This window comes from Scomber japonicus, chromosome 22, assembly GCF_027409825.1.
Source record: "Scomber japonicus isolate fScoJap1 chromosome 22, fScoJap1.pri, whole genome shotgun sequence".
Taxonomy (NCBI): domain Eukaryota; kingdom Metazoa; phylum Chordata; class Actinopteri; order Scombriformes; family Scombridae; genus Scomber; species Scomber japonicus.
In genome coordinates, this window is record NC_070599.1 from 9856465 (window position 1) to 9874002 (window position 17538).

Consider the following 17538-nt stretch of genomic DNA (forward strand, 5'->3'; position numbering starts at 1 on the left):
TCTTTGTGTGCGCGCAAGTGTGTAGCACGCTGGTGTTTGTGTCACAGCCTGTGTGTGTGTGTGTGTGTGTGTGTGTGTGTGTGTGTGTGTGTGTGTGTGTGTGTTTGCGTCTCGTCACCCTGGAGCCAGTCGTCCTCTCCTCTGACCCTGATCCTCGTCACCTGTCCGCTCAGATCACACACACACACACATACACACACACTCAAATAGACACACACACACACACACACACACACACACACACACAATTGCTCTGACCCTTTCCTGGAGTTGAAACCTAATCTCAGTTGCCAACTATGCAAAACTTGCCAGCGCAGCAAGGTTTTGTTTTCTTTTTGTGGGCGTGCGTATGACTCGAAAGACCCGCTGTCTGCTGTTAGGTGAAGTAGAAACTTTTTACTACACGCCAAATAAAGACACCGCTAAATAACTTTTTATGTTGTTGGTCTTGGCTGAAGCTCTGGAGGTGTAGGCTCATTATTTAGGTTCAAATTAAAGTCACAGAGAAACAGTAAAGGAAGCAGAGTTATAATATTAGGTCATGTCTTGATTCCTCTGAAGCTTGATATGACTCTCTCACCAGGACATGAATATTGTGTGTGTGAAGCATTAAGATTAAACTCACTGTCTGATCACCTTTTTACAGACAATTTGCAAAGTCTCAGTGTTTGGCACTAGCTTTTATTGACATCTCCTCAAACATTGATATTATGTTGGGTTAGGGGTATGTTTCAAGGAATTATTATAAAGACTGAAATAGAGATGGACAATGGTATCAGCACTTGTCGGTATTGGGAGATAAAGGTATTAAAATAAATGATCAGAGCTGCTGTGTTCAGCTCCTCAACTGACAGGATGTACCACTCTGATGGAGGAAAAGAAGAACTACTTTTTGGTTTATAATGGCGGTTGGCGACAAGCGTATTAAATCATTTGCACCTTCTGCTTGGGAGTGTGGACCAGAGATTAAATCCTACCCATTAATCCCGTTTGTCTAATAAACTCAAAGGAAACTGTAATGCTCCGCCCACTTAGCAAGGTCATTAAAAGTTGTAATGCTGAGTTTTTCCTTCTTGTATTATTTGATTATACTTAATCTACAGTTTCCTTAGTAAGTGCATGTACTGGATCAGCAATCTGCAAAATATTCAATATTGTGTACCTCTTGGTGGAAAACTTTTTAACCACAAGATGTAACATGTGAGAAATGGTTTCAGAACGTGAACATCACACATTCAGCTTTCTGTGTACAAAGCAGCGGAGCCCTTTGTTTTCCCTATAATATTTTTTATGGCTGTCAAATGAACTCTGAGTGCACTTTTCAACAGTTTTATTTTTTTCACCAGGTTAATTGATTGATAAGACTCTTTCTTTTCTTTAGCAATATCCCACTCTCTTGTTTAGTTGTTTTTAAGTTTCTCCAGATGCCTGAAAGATTTTAATCAATATTAGCTGTCCATTACAAATAAGTGCTCCAAGTCTCTATCTTAATCTTGCCACCAGATTATAACGCAGAGCTTTCAACACTCTACTCACCCTGTAAAAGCTTTAGCTCTGCTGACTGGTCCTAATCCTGAAAAGAAACTTCAGTTTTCAGACTGTTTCATAATCACTGATAGCCTTCCTGAAAGCTGTAGACAAGGACACCTATTTACAAAAAACATATTGTCTTGAATTTAATAGATTGTCTTTGTAAATTGTTTGTTCAAAGTTTTTCAAAAGGTAGTTCTTCAGGTGTCAACTACAGTATTTAGTATATTTATTTAGTTTTATTTGACTGGAAGGATTTGAAGATGAATGGTCACAGTATATGATGGGAAAGACTTAATATTTTCTCCTGCTGTGTATTTTTAGTGTGTTTTTTCTTGTATCACTAATGTGAAGCAAATGAATGCGACTTTATAAACATCTCTCTCAACTAATAAAATGTAGAAATGGCCTCAGTAATCCTGAAATATTCATCAAATGGACATAAATCTTATATTCAAAACCTTACATAACTTCATACTGTAAGCGTTGAATATTCTGTGCTGATGTGTCTCATAGATTCAGTGTTTGGGACCGACAGCTGGAAGCAGCATTTAGGATTTACACTTACACACACGAACATAACCCGTAGTGTTTTACTCCTTCATGTTCTTCTTTTTCACTTTCTGTTACTTCCTGCCTAATGAGTAAACACGTCCTCTGATGCTAACACCATTACCTTCTCCCTCTTCTCAGGACTCCAAGTCATCATCCGGTCGCTCCAGCATGCCGCGATGTCGGAACTCCGTCGCCACGACGACGACGGATGAGCAGCCACACATCGGTAACTACCGGTTGCTGAAAACCATTGGCAAGGGCAACTTCGCCAAGGTCAAACTGGCACGACACGTCCTCACCGGAAAAGAGGTAGGCACACACACACACACACACACACACACACACACACACACACACACACAGACGTTAGATTGGACTGAAGCTTTTAATCTCTTTTATTTTGACATAAAAAAATCTTTCTGATGAATTTAGTCACTGAAGTCACATTCTGTAGAAAAACATCACTATTGGCTCTTTATTTAACTAGAAGCTGGCCTGTCAGTGTTGCAATAACGCCACCAAATGCTAAGAAAGTATTTTAAGGAAGAAAATGTATAAAAATAGGAAGCCTTTGTCTGGCAATGTACGTGAGACTAACACAAAGATTGCTTTGACTGTAAAACAAAGAGACAAAGTGCACATAAGGAAACTAAACCACTTTGTCAGCTGGTTTAAGTGACAAATGGACTCTAACCCCTTCAGACAAGTACTATTCTAACATTAAAACCAGTTCAGGGTTGTACAGAAGACTCAGATATTTTTAATTAGCCAAGAAGGGAAGTAACAAGACAGGCACTTTTAAATGTTTTGTTCATGTCTAAACATTAATCTGGCTTCCTGGTTGTGGAGGATAGGGGTGAGTTCACGCTGTGATACACAGTGGGTCTGGTCTGATCTGGGGCTCGCATGGCTTTGGAGACGGTACATCTGCTCCAGGAGATTAGATCACCATTGTCTGCTTGAATAGAGAAGCCTAAATGTCTCTGGCTTACTGCTAATTCCAGATGTGATGTAACGCGGCCAGGGCTTGAAATTAACTTTTTGATCTACTAGCCAAGTGGCTAGTAGATCAAAAAAGTTACTAGCCAACCAGATTTTTTACTAGCCAAAACCAAAACGTTGCTTTACTATTGTATTTGTATTTCATAGGGGTGTGACGATACACTCCGCTCAACAGAAGAGACACGATATTGGGTTCACAAGATCAAGATGAGACGAGATTTTAACTCTATTTTTAAGAAAACTTCAATGAGGAAATAAATGACTGTTCTTTTAGTTGAAATTCACAAAATGGAAATTGAATTGAAATGTTTTAAATAATCATCTTGTAATGAATCACTTCAGTTCTACTTTCTAAATATATAATGATCATATGCAGTATGCAGCACTATAAAAGGTTTCCCCATATAGATATTTTATGGATGGATCATTTTGGTATTTATGGAAATAACAACCATAAATACAAAGGTTAGATACAGTCACAAATACTAAAAAGTAAATTATAAAGAGTAGAAACAATTCTAATATATAAATATAAATTAAATAAAGAATCTAACTATCACAAATGATATCATATTGTTAATAAAAAACACAGAAATAAAAGTAAATTGCACAAATCCTGTATCACATAAATACACAAGTAGAACAAAATATAAATTGTGTTATAATTTGTTTGTGTGACTCATTTTACTTTTGGCATCATTAGTCTTCCATACATGCACTAGATTTCTCCGCTGCTCCTACCTCAGGCTCTCAGTGTAGAGACCTGAGGTCAACCTGCTGCTCTCCTCATCTCATACTTCTGTGAGATCTTCTCTACAGGTAGAAGTTGTAACAAGCTTAATGATCCACATGTGACTTTATAAAAACAACACATAACGTGCGAATGAGCGATAAAAAACCGATCGTCTTTTTTTTTTTTTTTTTTTGGTGCGCCACTTAATTACAGCTGTGCGAGACAATATTCACTTCGACTAGAAATATTGTCGCGTTTTCGTCTCGCGCGAGATCACGCGGCACAATATCTGGTCTCACCCCTACTATTCAGTCTTCTAGCCAAGTGGCGAGACAGCTAAAAATCTGTCTCGCCACTTGAGGAATTTGGGTCGCAAATGGCGAGTGGCGAGTGCTAATTTCGAGCCCTGAACGCGGCGGTCTGTCCCTTTAAGGGAAAAGCTGTATCTGCAGTGAGCCCATGCTGAGCTCTGTCTGAGGCCCAGTCAAGTCAACTCTTGGTCTGAGAGAGAGAGAGAGAGAGAGAGAAAGAGAGAAAAAGAAAGAGTGGGGTGGGCGGGCTCTGTCAATGTGTGACAGCTCTGTGCCTGACACCCTGATAACACTCCATGTGACTCGCTGGCACACACACACGCACACACACACACACACACAAAGAAAACAAGGGAGAGTCAGAGGGCATGAAAGAGTCAGACAGACAAGCACAACCAGAAAGAGGAGTGGAAGAAAGGAGTTAGTCGACAGTGAAAGACAGAAATGGCAGCGAGAAGTAGACCTCCCCTTTTTTCTGTGTTCTTGTTGAGAGATAATCTTTTGTTTCTCTGCCTTTTCGCTTCATGCCCTCTTTTCTCTCGGTCGGTTTTATCCCCCCCATTTTTTTCTACTTTTCTCACTTTGTTTCTCTCCCATCTGTCTGTTTCTCTATTTTTGTTTTTCTCAGCTTCTGTTTTATCTCTTGCTCTCTTTTCTCTCCCTTTTTGTTTTTGTTTTTTTTAATCTTTCTGCGTCCCTTGCTGGTCACTACTGTTGGATTATGAACTATAGACCTCATTATGATCTTGGTATAAACCATTCTTCAGCACTGTTTGTTACCCTGTATTCTGCCCCCATTATGCAACTGTCGCCCACTGTGATTGCGCGTTATCACTTAATGCTGTGAGATTGTATCACTGTGTGTGTGTGTGTGTGTGTGTGTGTGCGTGTGTGTGTGTGTGTGTGTTTGTGGTGCATACGGGCTTTACGGCTGTGCAAGTCTGTGTGAAATAAGATGCATCAAACCCACTGCGGCAAGTGTAATAAATGAATTAATGTGTCATAATAAAGGAAGGTGTTTTTGTGTTTTGCTTCTAGGTGGCTGTAAAGATCATCGATAAGACACAGCTCAACTCCTCCAGTTTGCAGAAGGTGCGTCTCTCTTGTTCTCTCTCACACACTCAGATAAAAAAAAAATCAAACCCTGGTCCTTTTTATCAGTTCTCTTAGAAGTCATTTTCAAGTTTCTCTTCCTTCCCCCACGTGTCTCTCCCTTCTGCTCTCTCTCTCTCTCTCTCTCTCTCCCTCTCTCCCTCTCTCCCTCTCTCTCTCTCTCTCCCTCTCTCTCTCTGAAGTGGTCTAGTTTTCAGAGAGAGTTTTAATTACAGGAAACAAGCTGCAATTACTTCCTTTGATCGTGGCAGGGTGGGGTCTGTCCACTCACACGCACACTCTAACCATGTACGCTCGCACACTGAACACACACACACACACCAAATGTTCATGCATCAGACACAGATAGCACATGACAAGAAGCAGTTAAAAAAAAAAAAAAAACACTGACATGGCCGCCACGTAAATCCAGTGATAAATGCCAACACTTACACTCCCTTACATGAAGGCGAATGTAAGGACACGCGGACGTGTTTCCATGTGTGAATCAGGACTGACAGGAAATGCCCAATGCTATATCCTATCAGTTCTTAAAGGATACATTTTTCTTTTTGTTACCAAATCCCTTGTAAAAATGTTGGTCACCCACTTCCAATGGCTGGACACTGTAGTTTTTTTTTACTAAATGTTACTCAAATTAAAGTAAATTGTGCAGTTATTGCTGACTGAACTGAAAAGGTGTGAAAGTTTCTAAGTGTTGCGAGTCTGCCAGAGTTAATGAGCCCTCAGAATGTCCACTTAAGCCCAGTTTGTCCTTATCTATGGACTCAAGGAGGAAATAAATTCCTAATGACTGGAAAACGTCTCCTTTATGCCTTTGCTGAAGACAGAGACAGGCCATTGTTTATCTAAATGTCCCTGCATGTTTGCTGAATCAGTATTTTGCATTAGCATTATTAGCATTACTTTGACTTAATATGAATCAAACAACTGAAAGCAAATCAAACTTTTCCTTGTTTGTTTAACTCTGAAATCCTAATTTGGGGCAGACCTGGGATTGAAACAGGTACTACTTGAATTTCTGCTGGTATGTCATCACTAACCATGTTTGTTATTGCTTTCCTTCTACTAATTTGGCCCACACGCTCATAAACAGGAAGTGAATGTTGTTTCTGAATGTCTTCAGCGCCATTTTATCCTCCAAATATATAAATACTACATTACTTCTACATTTCCTTCCTTGATCCTCATGTGCATTTGCATTGACAGCAGATATGGTGTATCCGTGGACACACACAATTTACAAGACAATGTAAAACAAAATGATGTTTAATTTGCATAAGAAGGTAGAGAAAAGCAATACTACCCTACATCTGATAGCGTAATTGACACAACTCTCTGTGTGGCTTGTTTCTCTCAGCTCTTCCGGGAGGTGAGGATCATGAAGTTGTTGAATCACCCCAACATAGGTGAGTCACACTGAAACGCGAGTTTCCACTCTGTCGTCACTCACAGAGAGTCAGACTTAATTGGTATTTCAAGGTTGTGTATTCAAGTCAAATGATAATAATGCCTCTGCTTTTCTTTCTCTTACCTCTTTATTTTTGCTTTCACTCCTGCTGTTCTGGCTTTTTTTTCTCTTGCCAAATTCTTATATCTCCTCACTCCATTTTTCTCTCTTGCCCAATCTCCCTCCTCTTTACTCCGTGCTTCCCTCCAACTCTCTGTCTTTGCTTTTCTTTCTCCACCTCCAGTCAAGCTCTTTGAGGTGATAGAGACAGAGAAGACTTTGTACCTGGTAATGGAGTACGCTAGTGGAGGTGAGTGTGTTTCTCTGTGAAATCATCCCCCTGAGGCCTGGCACTCTTTAGATTCCAAACACAAAAAATGTTTACTTACCCTCTTAATGTACATCCTCTGCTGTCTGTGTCCATAGGGTTGTTTGTAGTTTTTTTTTTAAATAATTTGTTTACTGGTCATTTCTATCTTTGTGTTAAAAAATTGACACTGTAAATGTAAAAAAAATGGCCTACATCCTTATGAATCCCTCTTTAGTAGTCTGAAGCACTGAAATACCCTGAAATAAACACAGACATAAGGGAGAATTGTGTGACAGTCAGTTACACTGTTACTAGTTTAACAGTGCAGCATTCATTTACCTTCAAAACATGACAATGAATAAAAGACTTTCAGTCTTGTTTTGATGGAAGTCATTTAAATGATGACGTTAGAATTAGCAGCTTTATGTCAAGTTTTCCGTAATTTGATTTTAGAAGGACAGTTTTTAGTTTTATGTCCGTTGACCCAATACTTTGTGACTTTGAGGACAACAAGTATCAAGTTCCAGCACTAAATCTGCTCTCCTCTTCTTTCTCTTGTCTCCCAGGAGAGGTCTTTGATTACTTGGTGGCCCATGGCAGGATGAAGGAGAAAGAAGCCCGTGCCAAATTCAGACAGGTGTGTGTGTGCGTGTGTTGGAGAAAATGTCTCAGATATTTTTCCAAGTGTGTGTTGTGAATATAGGTAGGTGTTTTGTGTGTTTTTAAGGTATGTTAGAATTTGCTCACAAGTGTTTTGCTTGTGCCCAAGTCTATCTTTAGTGTCATAGTGAGTGCATTTGTTTACTTATTTAATTGATGTTTCAAGTTATTTTAGTACATTTGTTCATCAATTGCATAATTTAGTTGGGTGGTGCTGTCAGTTGTTTAATTACAGCTTAAATAACAGAGGAGGTTCCTGATCATTGATATTAAAGTGTGAGCAATTCAGGAAATTAGTTCAAATTTGCCTCCCCAGTGCGTCATAATGATTGCTTCCTGATAAAATCCTAAAATGTTGTTGGGAACATTGACACTTTGTCTAACTATTTCAACCCCCTCCATCTTGTCATCCTCTCTCTCTCTCTCTCTCTCTCTCTCTGTCTCTCTGTCTCTCTGTCTCTCTCTCTGTCTCTCTCTCTCTCCTTCTCCCCCTGTTTCTCTCTCTCTCTCCCTGTTTCTCTCACTCTCCAGATTGTGTCAGCGGTGCAGTATTGCCATCAGAAGTGTATAGTACACAGAGACCTCAAGGTGAGAACACGCACACACACACATTATTGAATTACATTGAGTGTCAAAGTAAAACAGCAAGCTCGCTCGCTCTTCCTCTCTCTCTTCCTCTCTCTCTTCCTCTCTCTCTCTCTCTCTCTCGTCCATATTAATCTTCATATGATTTTTTGAGATGAGGTGCTGTCCCATGAATAGCCAGCCCACAGGTTAATCACAATGATGACAAACCCTCTTCTGGTGAACACACATACTGATGCATCCATAGACAGACACACACACACACACACACACACACACACACACATACTGTCAGATCATTTTCTCTGTCTCTCTCATCATTTGTTTGTCTTCAAGTCTTTGATTCACATTAGTTAGAGCAAAATAATGTAACACAAGACAAACACATAGACACACACACACACACACACACGCAGATTTAATGCCTTCAGGTCATTTTGGTTCATAGTATTATGCTGAGTTGTAAATCCTCTTACTGTGCCAGCAGGCAAACCTGTAGACAAGACATTATCATGATTGCTGTAACAGTAACCCGCTCTCATCTCAAAAGTAGTTTTTCACCACAGATTTTTTATTTTTGCATTTTAATAAATATTTCCAATTACTTGACCAAGGTCATAAAGCATTTTCCGTACTAGTAGGTAATGATGGCTGTCTTTTATGATAATAGACGGTATGGGAAATAAAAGGTTTGGAGGACTGACGGTACTCATTATTGTAATGCGTACCACCCTGCACATTATACTAATCACTCCTGCTCTGTGGGTTGTAATGTAAAATCCAACACAGGCTTAAGTGTAGTAGGTCCTACGCTGCAAGAGTGCATTTTGATGAGCCTGCATTACATAGTGAGACTAAAATTAATCTGTTTGGACCCTAAAATGAAAAACCCAGTCTAACTGCAGCCCTGTTTCATATGAGGTTTATACTTTTGTTATACTATACTGCTATATTTACTATACTGATGCTTATTTCTGCTTCAAAGTGCATTAATCAGACAACATCAAAGAGTTTATTTTAGAGTTTCACACAATTTAGAGTTAATGTTGATTCCCTGTAGATTTGTAAATATGCTAGCAAAAATGATAATCGAGCATTCATTTATTTCTTAGGTCAGAGCTTAGAGTTTATGTCAGTGGTGTATTTTCATGCGCACACACACACACACACACAAACACACGCACACATACACACAGAAACTGCAGCGTATTCAGAGCAAGTGAAAAGGAGAGCGCACCTGTTGCTAGGCAACCCCAGCCTTCTTGCTCACTGGCTCAATTCAGGCTCAGGAATACACACATACACACACACACACACACACACACACACACACACACACACACACACACACACACACACACACACAGAGGAATAAACTGTGATAGCTCTCTTTTCCCATTGTGTGTTACTTGTAGGTCTCTGTCTCTCGAGTAGCAAGCTTTTTCCCCAGAAAACAATGTTTCAAACTAATCTCTAGTCTGTAACAGCATATTACTAATCTTTGTGTCTGTTTCTTCCGGTTTCACTCCACATCCCCCTGCATTCTACATCATAATTATGTCTTTCTTTCTGTCTCTTCCTCTCTCTCACTCACTCACTCTGTCTTGTCTGCAGGCTGAGAACCTGCTGCTGGATGCAGACATGAACATCAAGATAGCAGACTTTGGCTTTAGTAATGAGTTTACTCTGGGGAACAAGCTGGACACGTTCTGCGGCTCCCCACCCTATGCTGCCCCGGAGCTCTTCCAGGGCAAGAAGTACGATGGGCCTGAGGTGGACGTCTGGAGCCTGGGGGTGATCCTGTACACACTGGTCAGCGGCTCGCTGCCCTTCGATGGACAGAATCTCAAGGTTAGGAAGAGGAAAGTGTGTGTGCGTGTGTTTACATGTGTATAATGTAAGCGGAAGTCTGTATTCTGTGGGTAGTTGTAGTATTTGTCTTTCTGGTTTCTGTTCCTCCTGCAGTACAGTGCAGAAACTGAACTCAAGAAAGAGTGAATGTGTAAAAGTGATAATGTTTCATTTTTGTTTTTAAAAAGGGATTTTAATGGTGTCGTGCACCAAACAGGCATCGAAATAGGCATGCATTTTATTCAGTTCAAACAAAAGAGATTTAATACTTTCTGTGAACAACAGCTACTCACAGTTATTCACACCAACTATCACATTGTGCATCCAGTCAAAACCCACATGACTCATTCTGGAAGTGCAAACCTTTTGGGTGGGTGATATGACATTGAATGTGATGATATTGATATCAACATGCCTTTTGGTTTTTATTGAGTGTGCCTTTGCACAAGCTCCTGCTGTGTGGAGTTTTGTTAAACACCTACGTTACTGCTCTTACTATTTATTTAACAGGTAGGAGCTTCACTGTCTTCTCATTTCACTCGCTATAATAAGTGAAAAATATTCAACTTTATATTTACATGAATGTCAGAAATTTGACATTTTGATAAGACCTAACACTTAAAATATGACTCATGTTTGGGATATGATAGATTTTGATGTACATGCAGTGCCTGTTGATATAAACTATCACTACATGCTTTTTTTATCTCAATGTCTGAATAAATTATAATTAATAAGATCTCTCTAGTGGGACCAGCAATGTTGAGGAGGTTAATGAGTTCAGTGGCACACTATTAAAATGTGATGTGTGTATAAAGGCCACCCAGGTAGATTAAAATGTTATAATGTGACGTTAATTGTGCCTGGTGATTGACAGTGCTTTTCTTTATAAATGCATGATCCTGAACTGATAACATATCATATAGATTGTATTAAAATCAAATATCAACACTATTAAAATACCAGAAAGTGTATTGAATATTGCGTTTGCTAATATCAGCCTGAAACTACACTGCTGTTGAGTTTGATTCACAGACCAGTTCAGATGGTGACCAGTTAGTGGTTTGTATAAATGTTGTACTTCTATCACTGGCGGTCATCTTGTGGTATAAGAGCAGCCAATCTCAGCTCATCAGCTATCTGTCAAACCACGATTTAGCCTCTGGGGTAAAGGCCAGTATTTTGGGTTTCCGGTGTAGCCAGCAGATACACGGGTCAAGACTTCCTCTTCCGTATGCCACATTTTTTCCCCCTAGTCGCGATGTACTCAACTCTAACTCTGATTGGCTAGTCCCTTGTTGCTTTAAATTTAAATGGTTGGGTTGGTAAGGTTTAGGCATGAAGATTGAGATTGGTTAAGAAGTCCAGTTTGTTCAGAAACTGCATTTCAGCCAGTGCCTTCCTCCTCTTTTGCTCTCCACACGGTCTGTTTACCTGTGTGCAACCAAAGCTCACTCAAACACGATTGGTCAATACTACTCTACACTACAAACAGAAACAAAACACACATTTCCGGTACTAAAATCCTTCCTTTTCCTGTTTCCTACAGCCTGCATTCATATGCAGATATCTGTTTATAGAGATCAAAGAGCAGTGAATGTTTCAGCTTGGATAATGGTTGTCAAGCCCATCATTATTAAGCACGGTTCAGTAAGCTTTGGGGAAAACTGGACCGTGTTGTTAGGATTTTGCTGCCATTTGACAGAACCTAAAGATGTCTGGTGTTGACTCTCTGTGCCCCCTGTCGATCCCCAGGAACTGAGAGAGCGTGTGCTGCGTGGCAAATACAGGATTCCCTTCTACATGTCTACCGACTGCGAGAACTTACTCAAGAAGTTCCTCATCCTGAACCCCTCCAAAAGAGGCAGCCTCGAGGTACGCACATGAGCCTAACACGACACCCACGTTTCTGTACAGGCACACAAACCCTCAAAATATCTTGAATACGTTATAGTCGGCTAGTGTTAAAAAAAAATGTACTGTATACACAGACTTCACCATCTATATGTGATTTTGTAGCTGAAGTGTAAAGTGCTTTCTAAAGGTGTAGTAAATACTTGTTAGCTCGGGATTTATGAGTTACTAAATTTGGTTTCACTAAAGGTAGTCAGTTATTACTCCCAAGGATAGCAGTCTGCTGCATTGTCACTTGACATTTGAGTTTACTAGCTTCAGTCTTCATTTTGGATTAATAACACTGTTGCTGTAATTGTTGCTTTAGCAAGTCTCTGCATGATCTGCTAAATGTCATGGCAGCCCTGTAAAATTACAAAGAGAAGACTAAAGCGTCATTGTCATAATCCAGTCCTGCAACTGTTTAATTCACAACTTCCTTAAAGTTTGTTTGTTTATAGTGCAGCCACATTTCCCAGAAGCCAACAGATTAATATTCAATTGTGCTGTTGTGGTGACTCCAGACTTTTACTCCACACAGGCTTGTCTTCAATATACTCACCATAGTTAATTTGTCAGGGAAGATTCATATTCAAGATGCATATTGAAAATAAAATACACCTGGCTATGCCCATAAGAAAAATCTGATTATTTGTCAAGATAAATTGATGAAAAAGATTATTAATTTGGGATTAATTAGTGTGTTGCCAACTTGTCTTCTCACTCTTTAACCTGCCCTCTTTTCTCTTCTCCATGCCTCGCTTCTCCTCTCCTCTCCCTTAACCTTTCCTCCTTCCTTTCTCCTCTCCTTTTCCCCCTTTATCTTTTTGACATCACATGTCTCTCTGTATCTGTGTGTTTGACTTGCTCCCAGCAGCAAATAATGAGGGACCGGTGGATGAATGTGGGCCATGAGGAGGAGGAACTCAAACCCTACATCGAGCCACAACCAGATTATAAGGATCCCAGGAGGACAGGTAAACACGAAAACTCGAAAATGATCAATCTGTTTCTTTCTTTACCCCTCACACAGATACATTTGAGTGCACATGTTCTTTTTTCCACTTACTCAAAGGTGGACAATTAACTTTTTAAAATGTGAACATTTACCAACCACTAGATAAATGTTCAAATTATCCAGCTATTCAATAGTAAATCATTATTTTACATCTGAAATCTACCAGCCACTTTCATATTTTAATAATTGATTATTATGGACCTACATTCACCATTGTAATTTTAAACTGGGCGTGTGTGTGTGTGTGTGTGTGTGTGTGCAGACATCATGCTGCAGATGGGATTCTCTCAGGAGGAAATCCAGGACTCGCTGGTGAACCAGAAGTACAATGATGTGATGGCTGCATACCTGCTACTGGACTATAGGAACTCTGAGGTACACTCTTTGGCCTTTAGAAAACACACATTTTAAGTAGGAGCACCATCATTTCATCCTGCTAGTTATCATTAGTATGTGAAATAAACTAGCTCTTATGAGTTCATTATATAAAGGAAAATGTAGTCCTTTTTATTTTACATTTAAGACATCAAACACACAGTGTGCTGTCATTTCTTTATTTATTATTCCTCAAAACATTTCAGTATTCTCATAATAGTAGCACGTAAAAAGCACTATTTTTAGTCCTTAGTGTTTGTTTGTACCCACAACACAGTCTCTCTGTTGCTCCTCTTGACACACACACACACACACACTCTGATCTAAAATGTTCTTTTCCCCTTGATTTGTCTTTTTCTGTTTGTCAGCTGGATGAAGGTGGCATCAAGTCCCGGCAAGGAACTGATGTAAGCATCATAAACGTCCCCTCCCCGCCTCACAAGGTACAATGAGAACACAGATTGCTTTCACGGGTCCACTGGCAGAGTCCTAACCCGACCCAACCCACCCTCCTTTAAAAAAAAAAAAAAAATGCACAAAAATTGTTGACCCTCATACATGTGAACAACAACAACCATTGCCATGCCCAGATTCTTGAATTCAGTAGCTTCAAGTGTGAACGCTGCTATAAATAAATAGAGGCTGTAAACACAGCTCCTCTGCTAGCATACTCACATCCCAATGTGTGTGTAAACACTCTGACACATGCACACCCACACTGACCTCTGTATCCATCTCTCCTCTCAAAGGTACAGCGCAGTGTGTCGTCCAACCAGAAGCCTCAGAACCGCAGAGCTACTGACCAGGGTGAGTTTGGTGCGTGTCGGAGGGGGAGGTGCGGAGCAGGTGTGTTAGAGAAGGTTATGAAATGGAAAGTTGGAAGAAGACAGGCAGGGATTAGAGTCAGATGGTCAGTTGTCAGGATGTCTTCAAGGATGGAAACACAGTGCCAACAAGTCCTGTACAACTTAATCCTCTTTAAAGCCACCCCAATGCAAGGGTAGAAAATAGTAGAATAAAATCTCAAGGTCTTTGAAGCCTGTTAATAGAGTCCTAAAAAAAATTCAATTTCAATCTAAAATTTAATTAAAAAGTTTAATTTGTCATGAATCTGAGCAGGTAGGGAGATAGGGAGTCAGATTCAATGATCGACAGTAAAAATATCAAACGAGATGAAGCAGCAAGTCAAAGGTTTGAGCACAGTAACCGAAAGTCTATCTGATGCATTCCCTCTGTTTCTCCAGGCTCCTCCTACTCTAAGAGGGGGGGCCAAGCAGACAACAGGACTGCAGCGGAGGATTCTGGAAGGAAGAGTTCATCAGGCAGCTCCACCACCAAGGTGCCAGCCAGCCCTCTGGTGCCCTCCGACCGCAAGAAGAGCGCCACGCCCTCCACCGTGAGACCAAACACCCACACTGTTTACGTGACACTTTTAGTATTTAGGTTTTAAGTATTTATCAAGAAGGAAATCAAACAAGTGTATCAGGTATAGGACCACATGTAGACATTCACGGATGAGCACACTGTCACACGCAGATCCACACAGACAAAATAATTACTTGCTGCGGTTTCAGTGAATAAACAACTTTCCCAAATGTGAGAAGATAGAAGAAGACATCTGTTGGAAAAGTTGAGAGGAATTTTTTTTTAAACTGACGTGTGCTTTGACAGTTACTGTTGCCCTTCAGTGTCAGCTGCTGTCAGCCATATTTTATCTCATGCTATGGTCCAAAGATCAAAACAAGTCCTAGTTACTAATTAAACAAATTAAAATAACTGATGTGGGCCAAACTGTAAGAAATGGTTACACTATCTATTTCAGATTTTAGTCATCATCTTTGTCTTCCTCTAGTTTTTTTAAATACTTTACAGTTATTCTATCAACTATTTGATTTGTGTAAATTCGGACAGGTTTGCACAAGAGCATCACTCTTGTGCAAACCTCAGTTATTACATTATTGTGGTTTTGAGGCATGAATACTTTATTTTCTCACCACCAGCCAACAATCGGTGTAAAGAAAGATGAAAATACGTTGCCTGACAGAGTGCTGGATATGTCTAATTCTGTCAAATTGTTTTCGGACACTTCCCATGTGACACTTAACAACAAATGTTTTATTAATAGAAAGCATATCTTTGAAGATTGAGAACGGATGACAAAAGTATTTCCTGGTGTTTTGTGACAGCCTCCTTTCAACTTCTGCACTGGTGTTTTCGTTTTAGTTGCCTGATAAGAATTGTTTTCAGGGCGGTGTGGGTATGTACAGAGTACGTTATTGACATCTCTCTCACTCAGCTGTTAGGTTGTGTGCCAACATGTGACGACTTTATCATTTTTATTAATGGCTGTTATTTCCGCTCCTGTGATTCATGTAACTCTGAGCATAGCTAACGTGGGCTGATGAGGCAGAGGAATCAAAAATACCTTTGAGAGAGTGCAGGGCCTTTAAATGACAGCTGAGGGATACTGAGGCATAAACATACAATTATTTTATAGTCGTATAATGGTGAGGTCAGAAAAACAGGTTTGATCAGGATGAATTGGTGAAGACTGACTTAATTTTAGGTGACTGATATTACTCATCCTTGTTAGTCAGTCACTTTGCTCAAGGATGTTCCAGGAATAAACGTTACCTTGAATGCCAGGAGCCAAACAGAGTCTTTCAAAACCTTGTCAGTCTTATTCTTCTTTTCTAAGTTCTCTCAATCCTCTGTCCACCAAGTTGATTTCTCATTCTTAATCATTTCTATATGTCTTAACATGTCTCTTATTTTATTCTTCTGTCCCTTCAGAATAGCATCCTGTCCACCGGCACTGGTCGCAGTCGGAACTCTCCTCTGACTGAGAGAGCTACGCTGGGCCAGGGCATCCAGAACGGCAAGGACAGGTACACAAACACACACTAACACAAAATCACAAAAGAGTGAGGTGGTTAGAAGCCCAAGGGCAAGTACTCCCACATACAGTCGCTTTAGCACACACTCTTTATTTTCTCTTGTCATTGGCAACCCAAGTAGCTGCTGTGAGGTTGCTCCCTCGCTAACAGACACATAATACAAACACACTCACCATGGTTTGTGAATGAAGCAGACCCACAGCTGTCCAAGTGACTGAATCCCAGACCTTGGCTGGTACTCTCCAGAGCTCTGCCAGCTGGCTCAGGGAGGCCCACAGCCTTCCCCCCAGGGCGGGGTGAGCCCTCCTGGACAAGAAACTCAGGCTCTCCTGGGAATTTAGGCCAAACCTCCAGTAGATTACAGATTACCCGAGATGGCCTGATGGAGGCCTGCCAGTCAGAGCAGGGCAGGATTCGATGGGCATGCACACCCACATACAGACATGCAGGTTGACATATAGTGACACACAACCTCATTTGTTCTTCAAACTCTTAGCCTACTTTCTATTATTTTCCTTTGATAAAATTTTCTCTTGCAATGACTTCCCCAGTATTATAGTCAGTCAGCAGATGGAAAGGGAAAAATCCTGAAGGAAAACATGCTTAAAGTTCAAAATTGGCAATAATCTTTCAGTAATAAACAGCAAAAAGCAGCGCATCTATTCTTTTATTAAAGAAAATTAAATAAATGCTGTAAATTTAGCCCTAAGTACATTTATTTTTCTGTATTCCTTTATTGGATTGGGATAATGCAGAGTGTGATATTCCCACAGTTTCCCCCTTTCTTATTTTTTTATCTGTCTTTAATTCATCCTTCCAGCTCTCCTTTCTTCCTCAGAACCATGAAACAATTATTTTGTGGACAGAAAGGTGTTTTGTCCACATTGGAGTTGCTTGATTGAACTTTATATCTTTATTTTAAGGCTTTAAAAACACAACGTCATATATAATATTAGCTGCCCATTGAAGTCGAAGGCGTCGCAAATTTCTTTGATGCCGTCTTGAGGCTTCAGCTCCCGATGTTCAGTACACGTCACACATGTCCATACATACGGTTTAAGTGCACGCTCATCATTCATGCTTAACCAGCTTGGTGTGCCTTCTCATAAGCATTAAACATGATGCCAAACCATAATCCCTACTAGGATGCAGTGTTCATTGTCATTACAGCTTTATTACTTGTTCATGTATCAGTCTCAAATGACTCCTTTGTTCCTAATACAAAGTCTTAACGTCAAAATAATAAAAATGAGTC

At 40.1% G+C, this 17538-nt stretch overlaps 1 protein-coding gene across 4 annotated transcripts in view; it reads left to right on the top strand.

Annotated features, from left to right (window-relative positions):
* Positions 1 to 17538, top strand: part of mark2b (MAP/microtubule affinity-regulating kinase 2b) — a 52471-nt gene that overhangs the window by 18735 nt on the left and 16198 nt on the right. For 3 of the 4 annotated variants that reach the window (XM_053343768.1, XM_053343765.1, XM_053343766.1), the window contains exons 2-15: positions 2224 to 2394; positions 5170 to 5223; positions 6605 to 6653; positions 6939 to 7004; positions 7571 to 7641; positions 8196 to 8252; positions 9864 to 10100; positions 11856 to 11975; positions 12871 to 12970; positions 13274 to 13386; positions 13755 to 13829; positions 14136 to 14193; positions 14631 to 14782; positions 16180 to 16274. In XM_053343768.1, the coding sequence (XP_053199743.1) occupies positions 2224 to 2394; positions 5170 to 5223; positions 6605 to 6653; positions 6939 to 7004; positions 7571 to 7641; positions 8196 to 8252; positions 9864 to 10100; positions 11856 to 11975; positions 12871 to 12970; positions 13274 to 13386; positions 13755 to 13829; positions 14136 to 14193; positions 14631 to 14782; positions 16180 to 16274 (1418 nt within the window). The remainder of the gene's footprint in view (positions 1 to 2223; positions 2395 to 5169; positions 5224 to 6604; positions 6654 to 6938; positions 7005 to 7570; positions 7642 to 8195; positions 8253 to 9863; positions 10101 to 11855; positions 11976 to 12870; positions 12971 to 13273; positions 13387 to 13754; positions 13830 to 14135; positions 14194 to 14630; positions 14783 to 16179; positions 16275 to 17538) is intronic. The other variant, XM_053343767.1, reaches the window with a different exon arrangement.